At 56.5% G+C, this 25994-nt stretch overlaps 3 protein-coding genes and 1 long non-coding RNA gene across 7 annotated transcripts in view; 1 reads left to right on the forward strand and 3 right to left on the reverse strand.

Moving 5' to 3' along the window:
- MAST1 (microtubule associated serine/threonine kinase 1) overlaps window positions 1-14485 on the forward strand; it is a 23063-nt gene extending 8578 nt beyond the window's left edge. For all 3 annotated transcript variants that reach the window (XM_047835068.1, XM_047835078.1, XM_047835058.1), the window contains 19 exons: window positions 593-694; window positions 784-916; window positions 995-1062; window positions 3986-4071; window positions 4161-4369; window positions 7434-7572; window positions 7692-7824; window positions 7961-8126; window positions 8228-8329; window positions 8481-8603; window positions 9083-9192; window positions 9809-9987; window positions 10072-10322; window positions 10652-10858; window positions 11074-11303; window positions 11511-11633; window positions 11752-11888; window positions 12811-12998; window positions 13102-14485. In XM_047835068.1, the coding sequence (XP_047691024.1) occupies window positions 593-694; window positions 784-916; window positions 995-1062; window positions 3986-4071; window positions 4161-4369; window positions 7434-7572; window positions 7692-7824; window positions 7961-8126; window positions 8228-8329; window positions 8481-8603; window positions 9083-9192; window positions 9809-9987; window positions 10072-10322; window positions 10652-10858; window positions 11074-11303; window positions 11511-11633; window positions 11752-11888; window positions 12811-12998; window positions 13102-14360 (3945 nt within the window). In that variant the 3' untranslated portion in view covers window positions 14361-14485. The remainder of the gene's footprint in view (window positions 1-592; window positions 695-783; window positions 917-994; window positions 1063-3985; window positions 4072-4160; window positions 4370-7433; window positions 7573-7691; window positions 7825-7960; window positions 8127-8227; window positions 8330-8480; window positions 8604-9082; window positions 9193-9808; window positions 9988-10071; window positions 10323-10651; window positions 10859-11073; window positions 11304-11510; window positions 11634-11751; window positions 11889-12810; window positions 12999-13101) is intronic.
- On the reverse strand, window positions 3083-11519 carry LOC125152811 (uncharacterized). 2 transcript variants are annotated; one of them, XR_007147332.1, is made up of 4 exons: window positions 11176-11519; window positions 6548-6707; window positions 4284-4387; window positions 3083-3785 (listed from the first exon to the last, which is right to left on the reverse strand). It is a non-coding gene; the product is annotated as an uncharacterized LOC125152811 (long non-coding RNA). The 2 variants fall into 2 exon arrangements; XR_007147331.1 differs by lacking the exon at window positions 6548-6707.
- A 220-nt stretch (window positions 14486-14705) lies between the features above and the next one.
- On the reverse strand, window positions 14706-17275 carry DNASE2 (deoxyribonuclease 2, lysosomal). The gene is given in 7 exon segments (XM_047835125.1): window positions 14706-14906; window positions 14909-15255; window positions 15658-15855; window positions 15945-16109; window positions 16437-16515; window positions 16605-16782; window positions 16909-17275. Coding segments are annotated over 7 exon segments (1098 nt in total). The 5' UTR covers window positions 17004-17275; the 3' UTR covers window positions 14706-14870.
- A 630-nt stretch (window positions 17276-17905) lies between these two features.
- On the reverse strand, window positions 17906-21573 carry KLF1 (KLF transcription factor 1). The gene is made up of 3 exons (XM_047835113.1): window positions 21422-21573; window positions 19768-20641; window positions 17906-18579 (listed from the first exon to the last, which is right to left on the reverse strand). Exons 1-3 carry the CDS (start codon window positions 21506-21508, stop codon window positions 18404-18406), a joined length of 1137 nt encoding a protein of 378 aa, XP_047691069.1. The 5' UTR covers window positions 21509-21573; the 3' UTR covers window positions 17906-18403.
- Between the last annotated feature and the right edge of the window lie 4421 nt (window positions 21574-25994).

Raw genomic sequence — 25994 nt, forward strand, 5'->3', positions numbered from 1 at the left:
AACATGTACAGATTCCCACACACTTCCTCCCTTTTGCTCCAAGCTCAGGACAACCCTAATAGATCCTATCCTCCCTTAAATTTTGTTCTTTTGCTTATCGTGGATTTTTTTTTTTTTTGCATGCTTTTTTTTCACACACTGCATCAAAGTCTTAGTTACCTTGAAGACTGAGATTTTTGGCTTCAGGGTGAGTGCCTCACTGCCTCACCCTGGTCTTGGCCTTGATAGACACGATAGAGAAATTAACATATGGCCTGGTAGAAGAGGATTCATGGGATAGAAAACAGGAAAAGCAGAGTACGGTCATTAATGATGACTGAGGGCACAGCCAGGAGGCGGGGTGCGACTTTAGACACGGATCAGGTAGCCACACAGGGACCGGAGGGGAAAGCATGATTCTAACTTGACCTGGAGCATAGGCTGTTTTGAAGATGAATGAGAGAAGGTTTTCGGACAACACTGGCCCGAGCCTCAGTTTTCTCACCTGTAAAATGGGACAACAGCAACAGTGTGCACCCACTGGGGTGGGGAGAGGGGCCTGGCTGAAGCCGGGCACCTGCGAAACCTACCCCCACTGTGCCCGCCGCCCCAGGCCTATGAACGCTCAGAGAGCATGGAGGTTGCCTTCGTCACCCAGCTGGTCAAGAAGCTGCTCATCATCATCTCGCGCCCCGCGAGGCTTCTGGAGTGCCTGGTGAGGGGACTGGGCGTGGCGGGGGGAGGGCGGGTAGGGGTTGGGGGAGGGTGGGAGCCCACCCTGAGCCTGCTGCTGCCCTGCCCCAGGAATTCAACCCCGAGGAGTTCTACCACTTGCTGGAGGCGGCGGAGGGCCACGCCAAGGAAGGCCACCTTGTCAAGACTGACATCCCCCGCTACATCATCCGCCAGCTGGGCCTCACCCGTGACCCCTTTCCAGGTGCTGGCTGGTGGGTGCAGGGGGCTGGGGTGAACCCACCCGGACCCCAGCCTCCGCTCACACTCAGCCCCTTCCTAGACGTGGTGCACCTGGAGGAACAGGACAGCGGTGGTTCCAATACACCGGAGCAGGACGACCTCTCTGAGGTAAGGCCAAGAGGGCCAGCGGTCAGCACTCTGGTTCCGGCAGGACAGGCCAGGGCTCACCTCCTGGCTCTGTGTCCTCAGGCTGGGTGGATCTCTTGGTCCGTGGTCCAAGCCTCAGTTTCCCCATCTGTGAACTGGGTTAATCATCGCCACTCCTCCGTGGGCCTTTTTTCTTTTCATGGTAAAATACACATAATCCAACCATGTACCCATGGTACCTAAAACTTACCATTTTAAGCATTCATTTTAAAATGAACAATTCAGTGGGTTTTAGTATATTCACAATAAGGTATAACCCTAACCCTCACCTCTATCTAGCTCTGGAACATTTTCTTTTTTTTTTTTTTTAAGTTTTTTTTTTTTCCCAACGTTTATTTATTTTTTGGGACAGAGAGAGACAGAGCATGAACGGGGGAGGGGCAGAGAGAGGGAGACACAGAATCGGAAACAGGCTCCAGGCTCCGAGCCATCAACCCAGAGCCTGACGCGGGGCTCGAACTCACGGGCCGCGAGATCGTGACCTGGCTGAAGTCGGACGCTTAACCGACTGCGCCACCCAGGCGCCCCTTAGCTCTGGAACATTTTCATGACCCCCAGAGGAAACCATATACCCATTAAGCAGTTACTTCCCACTCTCCCTGCCCCTCCACCCCCCACCCTCCTGGCAACCTCTGAATTGGGACACTATAGATTTGCCCATTCTGGATATTTCATGTAAATTTCATAGTTGGCCTCAATGTGTATTTCATATATATTTCTGGATATTTCATATCAATTTACTTTCACTCTGTGGCCTTTTGTGCCCGGCACAATGTTTTCAAGGTTTATCCATGTCGTGACATGAATCAGCTCTTGGTTCCTTTTTATGGCCGAATCGTATTCCATTGGACGGGTCTTCTGCATTTGCTTATCCTTTGTCTCTTGGTGGACATTGGGGTTGTTCCTGTCTTTTGGCTGCTGTCTGAAAGTGAAAGTGCTGCCGTGGACATGTGTGTATAACCGTTTCAGTCCTTCTGGGTACACAGCCAGGAGCAGAATTGCTGGTCATATGGATCGTGAGGAACCCCGCGTGGGGTTTTGAGTCGGTTGGATGTCTCTGCATTAGCCACTTAACATAGTGAAAACTGCCATGATCCCACCTCTAAGCCAGCCGCACTTTGACAGATGTTCCTTCTGTGAGACTGCCAGCTCTAGTGGCCGCACATGCGCTTTGTCTGGACTCGGCACTGCTCTGTTTGTTTGTTTGTTTGTTTGTTTTTGTTTTTTCAAATTGCAGCAAAATCTAGAGATGAGAAGATCTTGACTCACAGTCTGGGTTTGGGCCTTCTTTTGAAAAATTGGAAGTTCTGATAACACCGTGGTGGAGCCAGCTGGCACTAAGTGGGGGCTCTTGCCCCTAGGATATGGGGCACTTGCCCCCCCCAGTCATGCATGGTGCCCCCCTCCCCCGCCTGCCTGGCCCCTTAAGGCATTTGAATTCGTAACCTTTGTTTCAAGTTGTGTCTATGAATTCACACACATCACACACGCACATCTTTCCTTAATATATATATTGAACAGAATCTCACTATGCATGCCATTTGTTTAATTTTTTGAATAGGTAATGGAATGACATCACTCAAAACTCTAAAACTCTAAAAAGGTATTTATCTTTAATTGTTGTTTGTAGGATTCTACCTATTTCATTCAATCAAACTTGTCAATTGAGTGATTCAAATCTTCCACGTCCCTATTCTTTTTTTCTTCTTCTTCTTCTTTTTTTTTTTTTTTTTTGGCCTGGTTAATCTAATCGTTTCTGAGAAATATGTGTTAAATACTTGTTTTGAGCAATTTCTTCCTGTAATTCTGTCAAGTTTTGGGTCAGATGTTTTTAGACTACGTTCTTAGGAGCATACAAATTTAATATTTTCATGTCGCACATTTTTGTGAAATACTTACGGGATAAATCTCTTTGTCCCAAAGAAAAAGAAACATAATTTTCAAAAAAGGTGTACAGAGAAATATCTTACACCCACTCTTGTCCCCCCACTGACCTATATCCCCCCAAATATTAGTATATGTGCTACTGAGCACCCCCTAAGTACGATTAGATAGCCCTATTTTGCCAAAAAACTTACAGTACATTTTGCTCCTTGCTTTTTTCCCCCACTTAATAAAATACTGAATCAGTGTACTGAGCGATTCCTTTCTGTTTAACAGTGGCACAGTATTCCTTTACGCAGATGCCTCTCCTGTGTTTATTTAACCAGTTTCCTAAAGATGAACATATGGGTTGTTTCCAGTCTTGCAATGAGCGAGGTGATACATATGTAATTTTTCACATGCATATCTGTAGCAATAATTCGAAAATGAAATTACTGGATCACAGGGAACATGCACTTATACTTCTTTTTATAGGCCAGAGTACCTTGCATGGAGGTTGTACCATTTTACACACCCGATAGGAAGGCATAAAAGTACCTGTTCCAACACAGCTTCACCCAGAGGGTGTCAGCTTTTTGGATCCTTTTGGCCAGTCTGCTAGGTGAAAAATTGTATCTTGGGGTAGTTTTGATTTGCTCTTCGGCCACTATATGTGAGGTTCAGCATCTTTTCATATGGTTAAGAGCTCTAATTGTAGTTCACATATCTTGTCTGTATTTTCTCTTCCATTGGTGGGCCTTTTGTTATTGATTTCTGGTAGCTTTTTGTATATGAAAGTGATTATTTCATAGGCTTCTTTCCTAGTGGAAAAAAGTTAGGAATATAGCTTCAGAGTCAGTATCAGGTTCCAGTCCTGACTTTGTTACTCCGTCACTGTGGCACTTGACGAAGGATCTGTCCACCCCCTCCCTGTGCCGCAGATTCCTCACGTGTAAATCGGGACGATAAGAGTTCTAGTCTTATGATGATGGCGGTGGCGGGCTCCCTTTTTCCCCTGCAGGGCCGCAGCGCCACCACCAAGGCTAAGAAACCACCCGGAGAGAATGACTTCGAGACCATCAAGCTCATCAGCAATGGTGCCTACGGGTGAGCCACCCGGGGCTCTGGCGGGGGGAGGGTGGCGGAGGCCGGGTGTCTCGGAGGTGATGGCCGGTCCTCGCTCTCTCCCCCTGCAGCGCTGTCTACCTGGTGCGGCACCGAGAGACGAGGCAGCGCTTCGCGATGAAGAAGATAAACAAACAGAACCTGATCTTGCGCAACCAGATCCAGCAGGCCTTTGTGGAGCGGGATATACTCACCTTCGCCGAGAACCCCTTTGTGGTCGGCATGTTCTGCTCCTTTGAGACCCGGCGCCACCTCTGCATGGTCATGGAATACGTGGAAGGTGTGGCTGCCCGTGGGACTGCAGGGAAGATGGGGGGATGCACGCTGGTCACAGTTGCTCAGTGGCCTGTCTGAGCCTCCGTTACCTAACTGCCTATCCACTTGTATGTTTATCTACCTATTTATCTATCCAGTCATTGATTACCCATCTCATCTGTTTATTTATATCTAGCCGCATATTGGTTTCTCTATCTATCTGCTTTGGTTTCACTCAGTATAAGTACATCCATCCAATTACCCATCCACCACCCACCCATCCGTCATCCATCTGTCTATCCATCCATCCATCCATCATCCATCCGTCCATCCATCCATCCGTCCGTCCATCCCATTCATACACCCATTTGATTATCCCTCTGTTTGCCCATCCATACATCTGTTATCCATTACATCTATTCTAAAAAATTATTAGAGCTCATGTTTTAGAGAATATTAGGTTTGCAGAAGAACTGACTGGAAAGTACATCGAGTTCCCACATAACCCCCTTTCCTCCCAGTTTCCTCTACGATTTACCCGCTGTCTTCCTGTGGCGCATTTGTTACAATTGAACCAACGAGGATAGGTGATTATTAACTGAAGTCTCTAGTTTATACTAGGGTTCGCTCTTGGCCTTGCACATCTATTTTCATGTATCCGTCTTTTTTTTTTTTTAATCTTTTTCTTCAATGTTTATTTTTATTTTTGGGACAGAGAGAGACAGAGTATGAACGGGGGAGGGGCAGAGAGAGAGGGAGACACAGAATCGGAAACAGGCTCCAGGCTCTGAGCCATCAGCCCAGAGCCTGACGCGGGGCTCGAACTCACGGACCGCGAGATCGTGACCTGGCTGAAGTCGGACGCTTAACCGACTGCGCCACCCAGGCGCCCCTGTATCCGTCTTTTTATACATCGAGCCATTCACTCACCCATCCATTTATTCACCCACCATTATTCGACACTCATTTATCCACCGATATTTATGCACCTATTTCATTGTCCATCCATCCATTTGCTATCCATATTTTTATCGATCCATCCACAACTGTATTCTAGCAGCCACCTTATCCTTCCTGGCTCTCTCCTTCTGTTCTTCCACAATTTATCCATCCATGTATCCACCCATCTGTTTACTCTCTGTCCATCCAGCCACCAGTGTATTTTTTCACCTGCTTATCCACCCATCCATGCTTATATTCACCCAACTATTAATTCATCCATTGCCCGAAACACACATCCTGTGGTTATTAGGACACGCAGGGTCTCTGTGCTGCCCCCAAGCCTTAGTCAACCATCCATTCACCCAACAGATGTCCCCTCTTCGTTTTCCTCATGCCACATGCTGCACTGGGCGCTGGTGGCAGTTGGGACCCAGACAGGCACACCTCTCCCCCCATGGAGGTTACATTCTGGTCTGTGCGGACAGACAATAAACAAGCAAAACAAGACAGAGGAGGCCAGGTGATTTCATACAGCGAGGATGGCATCAGGGACCATAAGGCTCAAAGAGGCAGGGGCCTGGAAGAGGAAACCCAAGCACAAAGTCTCTTAAGTGAGAAGATGTCTGGATTTGGAGGAGCGGTGAGGAGGCCAGGGAAGCTGGAGCCAAGTGAGCAAAGCCACGGGGAGAGGGGCGGGGGAGATCGACAGGTGGCGGGGCTGGGCATGCAGGGCCTTGCAGAGCCCCCAGTGGCATTGGATTTCATTCCAGGTGCAACAGACATTGGCCGTGAGGTCTTAAACAGAGTGGTTGTGATCCGATTTATGTTTTAAAACATCCATTCAGCTGCTGCAGTGAGGGCAGAGGCAAGGAGACCAAGATGGGGGTGACCGCACAAGTTTAAAGTCCTGCGCCCCCTGAGTGTGGCCCGGCCCCAAAGGCTCATTTGGAAGTCATTCCACTTGGTTCTCAGCATCAGTGTGTGTCAGGATTCCCTGAGGTTGTGGCCAAATGCAGATTCCTGGGCCCCACCCTCAGGGAGTCTGGTTTGTCAGTTTCTGACACCCAGCTAAACCTGGCTCAAGCTGGAAGGAAGGAACAAAGGAAGGAACGAAGGAAGGGAGGAAGGAAGGAAGGGACAAAGGAAGGAAGGAAGGAAGGAAGGAACAAAGGAAGGAAGGAAGGAAGGAAGGAAGGAACAAAGGAAGGAAGGAAGGGAGGGAGGAAGTTGTTGACTTGTGATTAAAAAAAAATCATGCCACCTTCAGGAATGGCTGTATCTGGGTGCTCAAACTATGTCATCAGGAATCTCTTCGTCTCTTGACCCTGTTCTTCCATGTGTAGTCTTCCCTCTAGACAGGCTCTGATGTAGCAGAGTTGCTATCCAGCTGATCCCAGTTTACATCCTATGAGATCAGCAATCTTTGTGAAAATAGAAGGGAAAGTCAGTCGGGGACTGACTCACTGAAGCAACTTGGGTTACATGCTGGTCTGGCTGCTGCGCCTGGAAGAAACTCCAGCCTTTGTAACAGGAAGGCGGAACGGATCTTAGGAGACCAAAATACGAATGCTGTTTACAGTAAATCTGGTGGGGGCCAGGAATCTACATTTTAAGGCCCCAGACCATCAAGATTCAGACTCCAGGAGATCAAGAGTCATATGCTTCCAGATTCAGTCAACAAGCAGGCAGGCTTGGGGTGCCTGGCTGGCTCAGTTGGAAAAGTATGTGACCTTTGATCTTGGAGTCATGAGTTCGAGCCCCATCCATGTTGGGTGTAGAAATTACTTAAAAATAAAATCTTAGGAAAAAAAAAAAAAAACCAGTCAGGCTTTTGTACTGGCCAGATCTATTCTCCACCATCGACTCCTTGCACGACCCAACCTCTCTCTGAGTCTCAGTCCCCTCCCCTGTGAAATCAGCTGATCATATTAACTTTGGAGGATGGCTAAGAGGAGGAGAGAAGCCTGGTAGAGGGCACTCCCCATGTGATCCGGGGAGAGGGAGGCCCCTCTCTGAGCCTCAGTCCTCCTTAGCTGTGAAATGGGAGCCATGTGAGGTGAGGACTTGATGTTACGGTGCGTGTTGAGGGCTCAGCTCTAGGCTGAGGGTGCCTCGCTCTTCACACGGGCCAACTCCTTCCCCCACAGGGGGGGACTGCGCCACCCTGCTGAAGAACATCGGGGCGCTGCCTGTGGAGATGGCGCGCATGTACTTTGCCGAGACGGTGCTGGCTCTGGAGTATTTGCACAACTACGGCATCGTTCACCGCGACCTCAAGCCTGACAAGTGAGCCTTGGCCCTTCCCATCACTTCCTCCCTGCTGGTCGGGAAGCCGCGGCATGGGAGGGCCAGGAGTGGACTTGGGCCTCATTTCTGAGACCCTCCCCTGCCCCCACCCATTGCAGCCTACTCATCACCTCTATGGGGCACATCAAGCTCACGGATTTTGGCCTCTCCAAGATGGGGCTTATGAGCCTCACCACCAACCTGTATGAAGGCCACATTGAGAAGGACGCCCGGGAGTTCCTGGACAAACAGGTGTGTGTGCGGGTATGGGGGTCACCGTGGGTGGAGTGACCCGACAGAACCGCGGGGCCCAGGGCCTGGTGGGAGGCTCGGCTCTCCCTCGAGGCCCCTCCTGCGGCCAGGGCGCAGGCTGACGGCCTGCCCCCAGGTGTGTGGGACCCCAGAGTACATCGCACCCGAGGTCATCCTGCGCCAGGGCTACGGCAAGCCGGTGGACTGGTGGGCCATGGGCATCATTCTCTATGAGTTCCTGGTGGGCTGCGTACCCTTCTTTGGAGACACGCCTGAAGAACTCTTCGGACAGGTCATCAGCGGTGCGTGCCTCCATGGTGGGCAGGTGGGGGCGTGGGGTCATGGGCCAGCCCAAGGCCTCATAGACTCCAAAAAGTGACCTCCAGGCCCGCCTTTTCTGCAGATGACATCCTCTGGCCAGAGGGGGACGAGGCCCTGCCCTCGGATGCCCAGCTCCTGATATCCAGCCTCCTGCAGACCAACCCCCTGGTCCGGCTTGGGGCAGGTGAGGGGTCCGCTTTTCAGAGAAACTGAGGGCGGGGGGCCGCTGTCAGAGAGCAGGACTCCCAGGGCCGCGGTCTGGGGCTGTCTGCTGGGCTGGCCTTCAGCCCCTCCGGGACCCCCTCCCCTCCCCACTCCACCTGCTCCCTCCCCAGGTGGTGCCTTTGAGGTGAAGCAGCACAGTTTCTTTCGAGACCTGGACTGGACAGGACTGCTGAGGCAGAAGGCCGAGTTCATCCCGCACCTGGAGTCCGAGGATGACACCAGCTACTTCGACAGTGAGCAGGGACAGGGGGCGGGATCCGGTGAGGTGAGAGAGCCTGGGCGGGGACCCCAGCTGACTAGAGGACCTCCCAGACAAGAGGGCTGAGGTTGTGGTGGGGGTGTGCATTGCTGGGAGGCTTGGCCTGGCATAGAGGTGGGGCTCAGCCTGAGAAGAGGGTAAGGAAAGAGGCCGGGGTAGGGATGGGTCCTGGAGTGGGAGGAGTTCTCAAGTTGGGCCTGCTCCGGGGCCGGTCCAGTGGGGGGTGCTAGGACCCAGAATGAGGTAGGGCCCCGGGGTTGAAGGTGGGATCTGGAGGTGTGGCTTCTCTGGAGCCTCTGAGAGTGGGGCTGGGCCCCAGCTTGGGGGAGGGGCCTGAGTCCGACCGGGGAGTGGGGCAGAGGCCTGCAGGCCTGTTCCGGCGGGGTGGGGGGTTGTGTCTGATCTGAGGAGTGGACCCTTGCCTGCGGTTATGGCCCACCCCCCAATCCTCAGCCCGCTCAGACAGGTATCATCACGTGAATTCCTATGATGAGGACGACACCACAGAAGAGGAGCCCGTGGAAATACGCCAGTTCTCCTCTTGCTCGCCGCGCTTCAGCAAGGTGGGCCGAGGCTGGGCTAGGGGTGGGTGAGACCCGGGGGGCCGGGGCCAATGGTGGTGGGGACCCAGGTCTCGAGCCGGGGAAGCCACTGAGGGGGTAAGAGATCCGGGAGCGATAAGGCTTTCGGGGGCGGGAGCATGGGGGTCTTGGGACTGCCCCGTGGCCTCCAGTGGAATCTAACGGGAACCCGGACAGTCGTAGAAAGGAAGCCCACGGTGGGGCTGGGCTAGTTCTGAGTGGGGCGGGGTCAGGACCTGGGGCCTGGGAGGATGCGCAGTGGGGGCGGGGGCAAGGCTGGGCAAGATCTCGCCTGGGGAAAGAGCGGAAGGGGGTGCAGGCCTCGCCTGGATGAGAGTAGACATAATTGTGTGAAGCCTAGGAAGGTGGGGCAAGAACAGATTCTTGAGGGCACGGGCGGGTCAGGGCCTAACCGTGGAGCGGGGCCTGAATTGAGTTGTGGGTGGCCGGGGTGCTTCCCAGAACTGGGCGGAGCCCGGCCGTGGGCAGGTGGAGCGTAGTTTGGGCGGGTCCGGCAGCGGGAAGCGCATTGGTCCGAGAGCGAAGGCGGGACCTGGGGCCGGACCTGCCTCCCACCACCCAGCGTCTGCCCTTGCAGGTGTATAGCAGTATGGAGCAACTGTCGCAGCACGACCCCAAGACGCCCGTGGCGGCGGCGGGGCCCGGCAAGCGGGAGCCCAGCGCTAAGGGCCCAGAGGACAAGGCGGCCGGCAAGCGGGAGGGCCTGGGAGGCCTGACCCTGCGCGAGAAGACCTGGAGAGGGGGCTCCCCGGAGATGTGAGCAGGGACCGGAATGGGTTTGGGGACGGGGCCCAAAGGGGCGTGTCTCCTCTGACACCCCCCCACCCCCACCCCTTCCAGCAGCAAGCGTTTCTCGGCTTCTGAGGCCAGCTTCCTAGAAGGGGAGGCCAGTCCCCCGCTGGGCGCGCGCCGCCGTTTCTCTGCACTGTTAGAGCCCAGCCGCTTCAGCGCCCCTCAAGAGGACGAGGATGAGGCCCGGATGCGCAGGCCTCCCCGGCCCAGCTCCGACCCCCCAGGCTCGCTGGATGCGCGAGCCGCCAAAGAGGCGGTTCAAGGGGACGGCACCCCCAGCGCTGGGGACCCCGAGGCCAGTGAGTGTCCCCTTCGCCGCCTTCCCCAATTCCCCAGTGACCATGTATCGAGCATTCAGTGAGCGTGGTGCTGTTTATACAAGATCTCACCCACTCTTCACACTCCAGCCTGGGATTCTCATCAACATGGGGAACACCTCGTGTTCCATTCTCAGTCCACAAATGTATTTGAGCACTTCTGTGTATCAGGAGCTGTGCTAAATGGGTATGTCACCTGCTTTCATGAAACTCACAAGAGAGAGAAGTGGGAAGAGCATTCCAGGCAGAGGGAACAGCTTGCAGAAGTCCGTGGCCTTGGACTGACCCCTAACCCACTTGTTCTGTTGCAGCTGACCGCCCACGCCCAGGTGACCTCTGCCCACCCTCGAAGGATGGAGACTCATCAGGCCCTAGGGCCACCAATGACCTGGTTCTGCGCCGGGCGCGGCACCAGCAGCTGTCAGGAGACCCCGCAGTAGAGAAGAGGCCTTCTCGAACTGGGGGCAAAGTCATCAAGTCAGCTTCGGCCACTGCTTTGTCCGTCATGATTCCTGCAGGTGACCCTGGGTTCCACATAGCAGGGGAGGGGCTGTCTCCATTTGTGGCAGGATAGGCTGATGAAAACACTGTATTTTCCCTGTCCACAATGATTGGCTCTGGGATGGACCAATGAGAACCCCGGGACTTTGACTTGGGAGGAAGGAGGAGCAGATACAGGGAGAGATGTGTCTTGAGTCGGCCCCAATCTCTGACCATGGCTCTGTGTCTGCAGTGGACCCCCATGGAAGCTCACCCCTGGCCAGCCCCATGTCCCCACGATCTCTCTCCTCTAACCCATCCTCACGGGACTCCTCACCCAGCCGGGACTACTCACCGGCTGTCAGCGGGCTCCGCTCCCCCATCACCATCCAACGCTCTGGCAAGAAGTACGGCTTCACGCTGCGTGCCATTCGCGTCTACATGGGTGACTCAGATGTCTACAGTGTTCATCACATTGTCTGGGTGAGCGCTCGTGCTTGGAGTCTATGTCCCAAGATGAGGGGTGGGTGGGTGGAGAGAAGTCCCCCCCACCCCGGGGATGAGGGACTGCTCAAACTGTAGACGAGGATTGTTGCGCACGCAGAGCTAGGTGTCTGGGGCAAGAAGCTCAGGGAGCTTTCTTTGTTACCAATCCTGTGACCTTACCCCTACGGGGTGTCCTGTCCCCAGCACGTGGAAGAGGGGGGCCCAGCCCAGGAAGCAGGGCTTTGTGCTGGTGACCTCATCACCCACGTGAACGGAGAGCCTGTGCACGGCATGGTGCATCCTGAGGTCGTCGAGCTGATCCTTAAGGTGAGTGCAAGGGAGGGAGCACCCTGCCCGGAGGGTGGGGGAAGGGTGAAGAGATCTTGGGGAACTGGAGCTGCTTGAGCAGCCTCCAGCAGAGCACTTCCCCCTTTCTGACCCCCAGAGTGGCAATAAGGTAGCAGTGACTACAACACCCTTCGAAAATACCTCCATTCGCATTGGCCCTGCCCGGCGCAGCAGCTACAAAGCCAAAATGGCTAGGAGGAACAAGCGGCCCTCTGCCAAGGAGGGCCAGGAGAGGTGAGTGGGGCCAAAGGCAGTGGGCAGGTCTCTAAACATCGGGCTGAGGAAACCCGCGCGCGTGCGTGCGTGCGTGCGTGCGTGTGTGTGCAGTGGGCGGGGCTAAGGTGGGGGAGGTGGTGGGGACCTGAGGAGGGAAGTGGCCAGGAAAAGTGGCCGGTCGAGGCCATGCGGCAAAAACAAGAGGACAGAGAAAGAAGAGCTGGGCAAGTGGCAGAAGCCAGGGAAGGAAGCTGTGCCAGGTTTCTAGGTTGGGAAGAAAACCTTGTGGGGGCGTCTTGGCAGGTGGGCAGCGCCAGCACTTGTCAACTAAAGAGGAGACCGTCTAGGGGATGGGCCTGACCTGTTGGATATATTTAGACGGCTGGGAGGGCTGGAAGAAGGGATTTCTAGGTGAAATGAGCACGCTAGGCAAGACTGGGCCGAGGGAGGTAATTTCTTCCTTTCTAGGTAGGAGGAGCTAGGAGAGGTGGGCGGGGCCGGGAGAATGTCGTGTTTTGATCAGTGAGTTTGTCCTGGACGCGTCGTTGAGGGGGGATTCGAGTGAGGAGCTGAACAAAATTGGGTCAGGAGAATTTCTCCCAGCCCTGTTAGGTGGACTGTAGCTGGAGACAGAGGAGCTAGAGAGGTGGGCGGGCCAGAAAAAAGTTGGGGTTTTTTTGTTTGTTGTTTTTTTTAAAGTTGGTCTTCAGGAGCGTTTTCCTAGCTTGGGGTGGGAGCGTCCAGGAAGGAATGGGTGGAGCCTGAGGCGGGAGGAGCCTAATGGGACCAGCGGCCAGGAAGTTCTTCTGGTTCTGATAGGTGGGTTGCAGCTGGGGAGGGAGGGGCCAGGAAGGGTGGGTGGTCGTGCGGCCCTGAAGTGGGAGAAGCCGGGAGTCCCGGAATTTGGTGAAGGGTAGGTGGCCCCCTCTTTGTCCCCCAGCAAGAAGCGCAGCTCCCTCTTCCGCAAGATCACAAAGCAGTCAAACCTGCTGCACACTAGCCGCTCGCTGTCGTCGCTGAATCGGTCGCTCTCGTCCAGCGACAGCCTCCCGGGCTCGCCCACGCACGGGCTGCCTGCACGCTCGCCTACCCACAGCTACCGCTCCACGCCCGACTCCGCCTACCTAGGTACGCTCTGCGCCTGCGCGCGGCGGGCCAGGCGGCGAAGGGTGGCGGGGCTGTGCCCTGGCGGTGCCCTCCGCGCGCTCCAGCCCCTCTCGCCTGTCCGCAGGCGCCTCCTCCCAGAGCAGCTCGCCGGCCTCGAGCACGCCCAACTCGCCGGCGTCGTCGGCGTCGCACCACATCCGACCCAGCACGCTGCACGGCCTGTCGCCGAAATTGCACCGCCAGTACCGCTCTGCGCGCTGCAAGTCGGCTGGCAACATCCCGCTGTCGCCGCTGGCGCACACGCCGTCCCCGACACAGGCGTCGCCGCCGCCGCTGCCAGGCCACACGGTGGGCAGCTCGCACACGACGCAGAGCTTCCCTGCGAAGCTGCACTCGTCGCCGCCGGTGGTGCGCCCGCGCCCCAAGAGTGCAGAGCCCCCGCGCTCGCCTCTCCTCAAACGCGTGCAGTCGGCGGAGAAGCTGGGAGCCTCGCTGGGCGCGGACAAGAAGGGCGCACTGCGCAAACACAGCCTAGAGGTCGGCCACCCGGATTTCCGCAAGGACTTTCACGGCGAGCTGGCGCTACATAGCCTCGCCGAATCTGACGGCGAGACGCCCCCCGTCGAGGGTCCTGGCGCACCGCGGCAGGTCGCCGTTCGTCGCCTGGGCCGCCAAGAGTCGCCCCTGAGCTTGGGCGCGGACCCGCTGCTGCCCGAGGGCGCCCCGAGGCCGCCGGCGTCCAGTAAGGAGAAGGAGTCCCCCGGGGGTGCCGAGGCCTGCACCCCACCCCGTGCGACAACTCCCGGGGGCCGGACCCTGGAGCGGGATGCCAGCGGCACACGGCACCAGAGCGTGCAGACAGAGGATGGAGCGGGTGGGGTGGCCAGGGCTGTGGCAAAGGCCGCGCTGAGCCCGGTGCAGGAACATGAGACCGGCAGGCGCAGCAGTTCGGGTGAGGCGGGCACACCCCCGGTGCCAATTGTCGTAGAGCCTGTGCGTCCCGGGGCCAAGGCCGGGACGCCCCAGCCTCCTGGTGCAGACTCCAAGGGGTTGCAGGAATCCACCTCCCTGGCACCTCCGGCACCCGAGGTCCCCCGGGGTCGGGAGTGCTGGGTGCTGGAGGTGGTGGAGGAGCGGACCACGCTGAGCGGGCCTCGCTCCAAGCCCACCTCCCCCAAACTCTCCCCAGATCCCCAGGCCCCCTCCCTAGCCTCCACAAAGCATGGGTCCAGCAGTGCAGGGGCCCCAGCTCCAACCGCTTCCCTCTCGGCCCCAGCCACCAAGCCTGAGGCGGGGCTGACCTCCCGGTGCCCTGCTGACGCTATACCCCCAGCAGGCCTGACCAAAAAAGGTGCGCCCTGCCCCACGCCCCCAGGCCCGTAGCCCAGGGGGCCGCTGGCTCTGCTCTGTACAGCCACCTGTATACATATGTACACATATAAATAAAGTGTGTCTGTGCTGTGTGAGCTTTCTGGGGCTCACCCCACCTCCCCTGGCGGGGCAAGACATCGGGTTTTAGCCCCCTTGCCTGTGTGCGTCTTGAGGGACGGAATTCCAGGCCTGGTTACCAAAAAGAGGAGAGGTGAGTCTTGGGTGGGCCCGTCCTTGTGGTCCTACTTCGGGTCTCGCTTATGTGCCAGCTGCCCCCCAACCTTCAGGGAGAGAAGGGCTGCAGCGTGGCTTGGAGTCCCAGCGTCCACTGGAAGACAAAAAAAGTTAACAGCGCCATCCGCCAATTTCTTTTTATTTCTCAACAGTCCTGAGTCAGGTACTGTGACTCTCATTTTGCAGATGAGTAGACTGAGTCAAAGGTTAAGGCACATAATTAAGGTCACACAGTTAGGAAGGCATTGAACTGGGGTTCAGACTCAGGTCCCAACTGGCTCCTGAGCCTTAGCTCTTACATGCTCTACTGGGCTTCCTGGAAAGAAGGCGCTGTTCTCTCTGCAGGGCTTCCAGGCCTTCACCAGAGGCCGGAAGGCCTTCCAGAGGGCCGGCAGCCGGGCACACAGTGTGCCCCCACCCCGGTGCTCCTCTCTGATGTTCCGATTCATGTCACCCACACAGGCCCAGGGCCCCTCTGGGGTTACACACCACTTGGAGTGGTCTTCTGTGGCACTGAAGGTTGGCCCAGCTGGCCCAGGGAAAGCTATCTGAGTCACATCCAGTACATGCTGGGCCCTGGAGCAGTTGGAGGGTAGGATGCCATGAGAGTTTTGCCAGAATTGGACCTGCAGGTTACTGCCAAGGGCTTCTGCCAACCAGCCAGAGTACAGGTCTGTGGAGGACGGAAAAAGGGCATGGACAGGGTCAGGGTCATTGCTAGGGCCAATCTCCCCTCTCTGAGCTCAGTTTCCTCAGTTGTCAATTCCTGGAAACCCAGGGAATTGTAACATTAAAAGTTATAGCCCTTACCAAATGCTTTATGTGCATTGCTTCATTTGTAACAATCCTTTATCAGTATCCCCATTTCTCATATGGGTTAAACTGAGGCTCTGGTTAAATCACACACCACATAGCCAGAAACCAATATGTGAACCAGGTCTGTTGGTTGTCTACCAACATTTGATTGTGGCTCCCAAAGAGTCCTAGTCCCTATTCCTGACTTGCCCTCAGCCATGGACATGCTAGACAGCCCCTCTGCAGAAAGAGTTTGGCAACCCTCCATCTCCGGACTCACCATCTCCAAATTTTCCAAATTTGGCAAAGCTCTGGAAGGTGTCCCCTGCCTTGGATGTGAGTGTTACACTGCTGTTCCAGGGGCTTTGGAGAACATGCTGGCCATTGACCACCTTCTCCAGGCTGGGGACTTGCTGAGCGAAGGCCTCATCTAGCTTGTGGTCATACACTAGGGGGTAGGTGTAGGTCAGCTGTCTGCCTGGAGGGCAAAGGTGGAGGAAATGAGGGACTATTCCACATTCTGGCCTGGGAATCAGGGATTCACTTTGCCTCCCTGTCCACACTCACCAATCTTCGAGAATTCGGTGAGGGGAAAAGACACACAAAGCAGGGTCTGCCCATAGATTTGGGCGTTGGGAGGCCAGCTGTATGCAGCAGAGAAGGCAGGTGGAGGGAAGCGAGGAACGCTGTGGACCAGCCAGAAGCCCCCTTCTTGGTCCAGGAGCAGCACACCTGAACCAGAAGACAGGGTTCAGGAGGACTGTTTAAGGCATCCCAACAAACACATGTACCACCAGGAACAGCCTCAGTTTTCGGGGGGCCTGGAGAAGGTGTGGGCAGTGTGGAGATCACTGCTGAGCTAGCTCACTTTCCGCAGCTGTCAATTCTCATAGTCAAAAAGAAAGACCATGTTAATATAAAATGAGGAAGCAAAGGTCCAGAGTCCGACAGAGCACCCCCCGCCCCTCTGGTTAGATCAGGGGTTAGGGGTTAGGTTAGGGGTTGGGGAAAATGCATGGGAAAACCAGAGCTCTTCCCCAGCCCCAATCCGGGCCTCACCCTTCGTGTGTCCCCGACTGGAAAAGTCCTGAGCCCTACTGGAGTTAGGTGGCTGGTCGTTGTATAGCAAGAAGGCGAGCTGGGGGAGATGGATGGGGCAACGTGAAGTTTCTCCCCCAGGCCGGGCCCTGGAGTCCCATCCCAGGTCCAGCCCAGGAGCCCCTTCACCTGGCTGGTGTTCCGGTACAGCGGCAGGAGGCTGCGGCCCACGGCCCCCGCCGAACTGTTGATGGGCCCCGCGCCATCGCGCCAGCCCCCGGAGTCCTTATCCATGTACTTGTATCGCAGACCGCTCTGCGCCGCATCCCCGGGCCCGCTCTCGGCTGGCAGCTTGTAGACGACGAACCTTGAAGTTGAGGAATGGACAGTAATGGAGGGAGGAAAAGAGCGGAAACTCCAGGCTTCATTCACCCAGGTGTGCAGCAACCCCCAGGCCAACCCCGGGAGAGGGTCGGCGCCTGCGCACTCGTACCAGTCCACAGGCTGCCCCGAGTCCCCGTAGCAGGTCAGGGTCCGTACAGGGACCCACAGCAGCGCGGCCAAAAGCAGCGAGGTCAGCGTGGTCATGGCGATTGCTCGGGTCGAGGAATCTGCGTTGGGACCGCGGGGCACCAGGTCACGAGCTGGGCCGGGCCGGTCCCTAGGCAAATTTCACTTCCCCAAACAGCCTGGGAACTCCAGCCAGGACCTCATGAGGATGGAGACTCCGCCCATCAAGTGAGAAGCAGATATTTGAAAGTCAATTAGGGGCGCTCCGGGGGCGGTGCTTCCTTTCTGAAGGTCACTCCCCTCAGGCGCCCCTGGCCGCTTCCCGCTTCCGGCGCACTCAACCCGAGATACGCTACCCCTGCTGCCTCGGCTCAGGCCACGCCCCCGGTGGCCAGGTGGTTTCCCGAGTCCCGCCTTCGACTCTTCTCCCGGCCAATCATGGCTCACATCCCTCCGCTAGGCCCCGCCTCCGTCTCTTTCTCCTCGGGCTAGTCTCAAACCACACTCTTCCGCCAGGACCCCATTCCTTCCCCGGCTCCTGGGTTAGCCGCAAATTTGGATTTTTTCCTCTCTTGCTTTACAATCTGAGGTCCAACTCTTGTGACCTTTGCTCTTTTAAGGGGCGCTTGTGCTCCTGATCCTCTCTCTTTTCATTCCACATGTTCTCCCGGGGTCCCCTGAGCTAGTCAAAGAATTACATTGGATCATGTCTGGGTGAAGGGTGCTGAGACTCTGGGACCGGGCCGAGGGGCTCTTAAACAGCGGGAGACGGTCCCAGTGAATATAACCGGGGCTCAAGGGAGGAGATAAAGGCGATGTAGCCTGATCTTGGGGTGTGGTGGTGAGGGGCGGCAATGCCTACAATGCCAAGAAGGGTCGCTGAAGTTTAGGAGATGAGGGTGTGAAGGTGTGTACGGCCCCCAATGTCACCCCTGAGGATACAGCTTCCTCCCGTCTTCCAGCACCCAAAACCCACAAAGTCAGGCCAACGCTGAACCTTTATCTGGGAAGGGCATTGGTACAGGACCCATAACCATTCACAGCAGATCCAGGCACTATGCAGAGCTTCATTAGTCGCGATGTGAAGTCCCCTGCTAGGCCCAGGGTCTCTGGGAAGCCTCACCCCACAACCCCCAACTCCCACTGCCCAGGGCGTCTTGTAAACTGGTCTGAGGGTCCAGCTCTCTGAGGGTCTGTCTCTCTGTCCGAAGTGTCTGAGAGTCCATTTATTTGGAGGGTTGTCTCGTTGTGTTTGTGTGACCACTGGATGTCTCTGTGTGGCTCCCTGTGGCTGAGGACGTGTGGGAGTTTTGGCTGGAGGCTCCCACAGGTCTGTCTATGGGCCAGTCCTTGATCTTTGGGTGGATCTGTGGGACTGCGAATCCGGGAGAGGGTCCATCCGAGGGAAAACCACCCTGCGTGGATCTGCTCTTGTCCCATCCCCAATCCCCAGGAAGGTCCAAGTGTTGGGGCAGGGCTCAAAGATGACGCTTCATGTGCAAGGCCAGGTGGTCTGAGCGCGAAAAAGCGCGCGGGCAGAGCTGGCACCGGAAGGGGCGCTGTCCGGTGTGCTTCCGGTAGTGGCGGGTCAGTTCGTCTGAGCGCGCGAACCTCCAGCCACAGCCGTCCCACGTGCAGGCGTAGGGCTTCTCTCCTGGGGGGTTGGGGCGAGGAAGCCGTGAGCACTACTGCGCACCCCCCCCCCCCCCCCCCCCGCCCCCCGGTCTGCCTCTGCGTTTGGCCGCGCTCCTTTGCTCAGCCTTGGCCCGGTACTAGGGTGAGGCAAGTGAGGCGCCTAGGGCGCAAGATGTAAGGAGGCTCTCCCTCTCAGGGGAGGGCCCTTCTCACTCCCAGGGGACGGCCCTGATTCTGCACCCAGGTCCAGCCTCTGTGACCCCGACCCTTCCTCTGTACCTGCAGTTGGCGCCAAACCCATTTTCGCTTCCTGGACCCAAGTCGTGTCCCCTACCTCTCTGGCCTCGTTTCCTGCGTCATGTTACCATGCCCCTGAGTCCTAAAGCCATCCTCGCCTTCGTCCTTTGGCCCTGCTCCCTATGTTCCAGCCCCACCTTGTGCCAGGGGACCTTCCAGCTGTTGGCCCAGTTCTACCCCTGGCCTTGGCCCTTGAGTCTTGAAATCCAGGCCCTGTGCAGGAGGGTTATTCTCTCCCTAGGCTCCTCCTGGTTCCTCTCCCTGAGTTCCCGCCCAGGAATGTACAGTTGGCCCTACCCTCTGCGCGGACTCTTAAACCGAGGCCACTCCCTTTCTCCTCCCCGCAGCCTCTATTCCACAGGCCCGCCCCCGTTTTAGGATCCTTGGACCTGGCTTCTCCTCCTGTGCCTACCCTCCTCTTTCCCAGCTATTGTCTCTATCCTCCTGGGTCGGCCTCTGCGTCTAGGCACCGAAAGCTGAATCTGGCCCTGCCTCGGCCCCTGAGTGCCAGCCACGCCCCCACGGTCTGGCTCCGCCTTCGTGCCGAGCAACCGGCCTTTCACAGTCCCGGCTCCTAACTCTGTTCTTCGCTTGCCCCAGACCTGAACCCGATGTCTTTGACCTCGCCGCTGGCATTCCAAGCTTGTCACCTCCCCGCAGTCCCTCCTCTAGGCAGGTTTTCTGCGTCTTAGCCGGTCCTCTGCCCAGGTCTTACCTGTCATCATTTCCTTGAAACGGTCCTCAGGTTTCCCTGGTTGTCTCTGTGCCCCCGCCCGCCTCCCGCACCGCTGCCTGTCCGGCTGCTGAGGTCCCAGCTTCCTCTGCCCTGCCACTTGCTCGGGTTTTCTAGCTCCCCAAGCCATTCTTTGCTCCCGAGGCTCATCCTCCAGCCCCGCGCCCGCTCCCTCACCTGTGTGCGTGCGCAGATGAGCCTTCAGGTGTGAGCTCTTGGTGTAACTCTTGCCACAGCCCGGGTGAGTGCATGTGTGCGCCGCCTGCCTCTTGCGCGCCCACGATCGCCGGCTGCGTTTGGATGGCGCGGCCTCCGCGATCCCCCCTGGGTCTCCTGCGGTCCCCCGGAGTCCCGCACCCGCCGTCCCGGGTCCCAGACAACTCAGGAAAGAGGGGGGTGCGGTGGGGCCGGGAGCAGGCGCTGGGAGCCCGCGGAAGAGCTGGAAGTGCCCTTGGTACTGCGGGACCGGGTACAGCGCTGGGTACCCGGACAGCAGCCCGTAGGGGGCGCCTGGCGCCGTGGGCACCGAAAGCCCGGTCCTCGAGAAGTAGCTGCCGGAGGAGCTCGCGCCTGGCCCCGGATACACCGGCTGCAGCGACAGTGCCTTGGGCTCGGGAACCGGGCCCAGGGAGGAGCCCACGAAGGCGTCGGGGCCCGGGGCTCTGGGGGCCGGGCGTGCCCAGCCCGGGTGCTCCTCGGGACCCAAGAACCCAGCCACCAGCCCCGAGCCGCCCACATACGAGCCAAGAGTCTCGGGTGGCGGCGGCGGCGGCGGCGGCTGCGGCTGCGGCGGCAGTTGCGGGGGCTGCAGCGGGAATTGAGCCGCGGAGCACTCGCCCGGCGCCAAAGCGCAGGTTTGGGGCGCGCCGCCCGGCTCCGGGCACGGGAAATTGGTGAGAAGGAGATCCAGATCCCAGGAGGTAGCCGAGTCCCTCTCGTCGTCTTCGTCCTCCCTGGGCGCGTCCTGCGACTCCGGCCTCACGTGGAGGGGCAGCCCGGTGGGATCAGGGGGACCCGGACCCAAGTCCTGCACCTCCTCAGAGCGCCACCACTGGGGAGGGGAGCCGGTAGCGTGAGGCTCGGTGGACACTAGGGTACCCTGCCCAGAGATGGACGGGGCCTGACGCCCTAGTGGGGGTAGACTGGCCAGAGGCTCTGGAAAGGGGTCTCGTTTGCTTGTCTGTCATGTCAGTCTGTCCCCCTCCCTTACAGGGCAGACTCGCTCTAGCGCCCCCCCCCCCCCCCCCCAAGTCCAGGGACAGAGGTCGATGGGGCTGGAGACCCAAGATAAGACCGACATTATCTGGAGCCACACTCAGGCTTGGGGGAAGGGGTGGAAGAGACAAGAATGGAAGGCTGGGGGTGGAGGGGGGGCCTTGCCTGGGTTCCACCCTCCCCACTCTCCCTCTCCTTCCCTGTCCCCCCCCCCCCAAGAATTAATTCCCAAGATTAATACTTGGATGTTCCCTATATGCATTTGCTGCCCCCCCCAATATCTGGAGGGGGCTCACTGTGGACCCCTGCAGTTTTCAGCTCCAAGCCTCAGGGTTTTTGTATCTTAAGTAAGCTCTACACCCAATGTGGGGCTTGAACCCACCTGAGATCAAGAGTTGCATGCTCTACCGACTGAACCATTCAGGTGCCCCTACAAGCCTCAGTTTTATATGACGGACATAGGTTCTTAGACAAGGTTCAGACCCTTGGCCTGGACTGAGGACCCCCAGCCTTGGGTAAGATTCAGAGCAAGATGCAGACTAGACCCCCCCCCCCCCACAAGCTCTAGCCACAGCCCAGGACCCAGCCAGCCCACCTACACCCCGCCTGGCCCCACCTTGAGAAAGTCTTCCTGTGTGTCCGGGAAGGGGCCCAGGGTGGTCAGCGTGCTGATGGAGGGCAAGGCGGTCTCAGCTGCGGCCATGGCCGGCTGGTGCCCACCCTGGGCCTCAGGCCTCCTCTCCCTCCGTGGCCTCGTGGGCTCTGAGACACCAATGGCCCCTTGGAGGGCTCTTCTCTGCCCTCAGCTGATTGGCTACAGTCCCTGATAAGAGGCAGGCAAGGCGGGGGGTCACCGTTTCTGGGGAACAGACCTCATCTCAGCCTCCTTAGGGGCTGGGCCTTAAGGACTGACCCCGTATCCAAAGCCAAGTCAGGTGTTCAGGGGCTGGGGGTTCTGAGGTTGAGGGTTCAGGTGTCGGGTAAAGTGAGGCACCGAGTCCCCACAAAAAGAGAGACTTGGGCGTCTGTTCTTAGTTACCTTCCTGTAGGAGGCGATAACAGACAGAATGGGGATCCTGGGAAGGGGCTTCAAGACCCCCTTTCCCCTGACCACGGCCTTGTAGCTCTCCCCCTCCCCACTAAACAGCAGTAACCTTGCTGATGGCGGGATTTGGCACGAAGTCCTTGCCAAGCGGAGCATTATCAGACGGCCCAGATGTTGGACGCTGTTATCAGGTGGGGGCCCAGAAGAGCCAAACTCTGTTCCCGATGGGCAGGAGGGTTGGGGGCTGGGGCTTCAGGTTAGGTTGGTTTGAAATTGCCTGGATTGTGAGTTTCCAGGGTCGAGCCCGGTGCCAGGAGGAGGACCCCCTGACAAACAGCTGCCACTGTCTACCGTGCCCTCCCCCGCCCCCACCGTAGTGCCGCACGGAGTAGGGTGTGTGAAGGCCGGGGCCACCGCAGGCACCATTGCTCTGATGCGATGGGGCAGGGGAGATGACCTCCCCTCCTGCGTGAAACGGGACACTCAAGTAGCTGAACTACAGGAGGCCCTCACAGCCACCCCCCTGCTCTGGGCCTGGCTGACGTTTGGTTCCTGCCCCACATGGGGGAGGAATCCAAGGTTGTGCACCAGGGACCTCCGGTGTTGCATCCTGGGAGGCTGGGTGGATGATACAGACACGCGTCACAGACACGCAGCTGACAATCATATGCACACACAATGTGCAGTTCCACAGTGACACAAATTCCTGGTTCTTCCGTCACACGGACCGTCTAGTCCCGTGGCATGTGTAAGTGTGTGTGTGTGTGTGTGTGTGCGCGCGCGTCGCACGGACACACAATTCCCAGGCACAAACCACACCTATACACCACACTGGCTACACAACGTTGTAGTCACACAATCTCTTAGACACAGAATTCGTAATCACGCGGACGGGTGCTGACGCACTCACACACCGCTACAACACACAATCGCATTGACGTGATTTTGCCACAACCGAACGGACACACAGATATCCTTGGATATGTTCTCACAGAGCTATAGAAGATTCAGTTACACGACCCCCACGAAACACAGATGTAGCCTCCAGACACAAAAGCATAAAACACCCCCCCCCGCACATAATCGTTCACAAACACACAATGATGTAGCAACGCACACAGCTAAACATCAGACACAGACACGATCATGCCCAGCATCATATAAAATCTGCAACCTTACGTATTCACGCCACCTGTCCCTGCCCCAGTTTGTAGTTAGTCACACAATTGCCCAGCTACCAAATGCCCCCCCCCCCCAGGCACACCCAGTCAAAGACACACAACTGCACCGACATGAAGTCAAACATGCTGATAGTGAAAAGCACACAACCCGGGCCAGCCATAGACACATCGCCACAGACACACGATCAGAGTTTCTGCATCATGAATGCATTGCACAAAAGGCAAAAAATGATCATGTATCACAAGGGGAGGGGGGAAGCAAGTAATATGAAAGCCAGCTCAATGCACCCAGTAGGATGGCCATATTTCTAGAAATTGGGACCCTGTAAGCTGCTGGTGGGAATGCAAAATGGCGCAGCTACTGTGGAAAAGTTTGATGATTCTTCAAAAAGTTAAACAATCAAAAAGTTGAGGGGCGCCTGGGTGGCTCAGTCGGTTAAGTGTCTGACTTGGGCTCAGGTCATGATCTCGCTGTCTGTGAGTTCGAGCCCCACATCGGGCTCTGTGCTGACGGCTCAGAGACTGGAGCCTGCTTCGGATTCTGCGTCTCCCTCTCTCTTTGCCCCTCCCCCACTTGTTCTCTGTCTCAGTCTCTCTCTCTCTCAAAAATAAATACACATTTTTTAAAAAGTTGAACAAGCGTTACCATGTGACCCAGCAATTCCACGCCTAGGTATAGACCCAAAAGAATTGAAAACAGGTATTCGAACAAATACTGGTACACTAAGTTCACAGCGGCATCAGTTAACAATAGTTAAGAGGTAGAAACAACCCAAATGTCCATTAATACATGAATGGATAAACAAAATGTGGTCCACCCATACAATGAAATATTATTCAGCCATAAAAAGGGATGAAGTTCTTTTTTTTTTTTTTCAACGTTTATTTATTTTTCGGACAGAGAGAGACAGAGCATGAACGGGGGAGGGGCAGAGAGAGAGGGAGACACAGAATCGGAAACAGGCTCCAGGCTCTGAGCCATCAGCCCAGAGCCTGACGCGGGGCTCGAACTCCCGGACTGCGAGATCATGACCTGGCTGAAGTCGGACGCTTAACCGACTGCGCCACCCAGGCGCCCCCCCAAAAAAGGGATGAAGTTCTAATGCATATTCATGTGCATGAACCTAAGTGAAAGAAGCCAGTCATGAAAGAGTCCCTGTAATATCCAGGCAAATCCATATAGACAGAAACATTAGTGGTTACCAGGAGCAGAGGGGGGAGGAATGGGGAGGACCGCTGATGGGTCCAAGGTCCCCTTGGGGCGATGGAAATGTTCTGGAACTAGATAGAGGTGGTGGTTGCACAACATGGTGAATGTGCTGGGTGTCCTGAATTGTACACTTTGAAATGGTTCGTTTATGTCATGCGAATTTCACTTCGGTAAACAACATGGCTGGAATTACAGTGGTTTCCTGGAAAACAGAGTGTCTCTTGGAGAGAAATCTCCTTGGATGAGGCCCTAAACAGGCATGTCTGGCTCTAAAACGCAAGGCAAGAAGGTGAAGGTCCAGAGAGAGGGGAGCATTTGGCTGAAAGCATTTGTCCCCCAGGAGCATGTGGCCAAGAGGAATGATGGACTTCCCAAGGTGGCAAGGCCTGAACCTCAGTTTGGGTTTCCTGCTGTGTATACTGACGTCACCCTCTGACACCACGGAGCATCAGAGAACTCCAACACTCACACCAGCTCCAGGGCAGGGAGCTTTGGGAAGGAGAGAGGCCACTGGCTGCAGGAGGAGGAAGGTGACTAGAAAAATGAGAGAACCTTCCACCATGAAGGGGAGGGTTCGAACTATTTTAGTTGGATATTAAAGGCAAGGGGCGCCTGGGTGGCTCAGTCGGTTAAGCGTCCGACTTCAGCTCAGGTCATGATCTCGCGGTCCGTGAGTTCAAGCCCCACATCGGGCTCTGTGCTGACAGCTCAGAGCCTGGAGCCTGTTTTGGATTCTGTGTCTCCCTCTCTCTCTGACCCTCCCCCGTTCATGCTCTGTCTCTCTCTGTCTCAAAAATAAATAAATGTTAAAAAAAAATAAAAGTAAAGGCAAGAAGGGCCCAGAAAGTGGGAGGGTCCAGGGACACTCAGGCCCCAGGCACTTGGGGACATACAGGCCGGTGATCAGACGCAATCCCATAAGTCATTTAGAGCCGATACATGAGGTAGAGCACAATACACACAATTACCCAGAATGTCTATGTGGGAAGATGTGTTCCTGGGTGGGCAGGGAGGGGCCTGTCCTGGGAACCAGGAGGCCTGGATCCCAGGGCTGGTCCCTGCTCTGCACTTGGCCCACTGTAACCTTGAGTAAGATCATTCTGCTTTCTGGGCTTTACTTTCCCCACCTGGGAAAAGGCCATGTCATGGTAGATACGTGCCTCTTAGATACAGAGAGGGTTAAGCACAGTGCACCCAGATTCAAATGTACATCGCACAAATGCTCGTAAAAGTGACCTGGGTGAGCCTAGCCATTTACTCAGGCGGACACTCGTATCACACTCACAATCACACACAAGTGCACATAGGCCAAATCACACTGACACATGTAGGTACACAACCACACAGACACACACACAAATATCCAGCCGTGTTGTCACATAAATAATAGACACACCTAGAGAGAAAACCATCACAACGTAGAATCACACATACAGACACACGATCACACAGAACACCGTCACACCAGCTTACAACTGCACAGACATTCAGGCACGCAGCCACAGCCCCAGTTACAGTGGCACACAACCGCCCCACAGTCAACCGTCCCACAACGTCGTACACGCACCCACATACAGATGCAGAGCCACAATCACACACGTAGACGTTTGAAGCACAGCGCATGGAATCACTCCAAGTCACGCACGCAGTCACACGTGGCTACCCATACTTCCTGGAACAGACTGGCAGGTTGTTCTGAGATCGCCCACTGGAGCCCACCCCACACCCCCACAGCACCCATTAGAGGAGACAT

The sequence above is a fragment of the Prionailurus viverrinus genome, chromosome A2, assembly GCF_022837055.1.
Source record: "Prionailurus viverrinus isolate Anna chromosome A2, UM_Priviv_1.0, whole genome shotgun sequence".
NCBI classification, from domain to species: domain Eukaryota; kingdom Metazoa; phylum Chordata; class Mammalia; order Carnivora; family Felidae; genus Prionailurus; species Prionailurus viverrinus.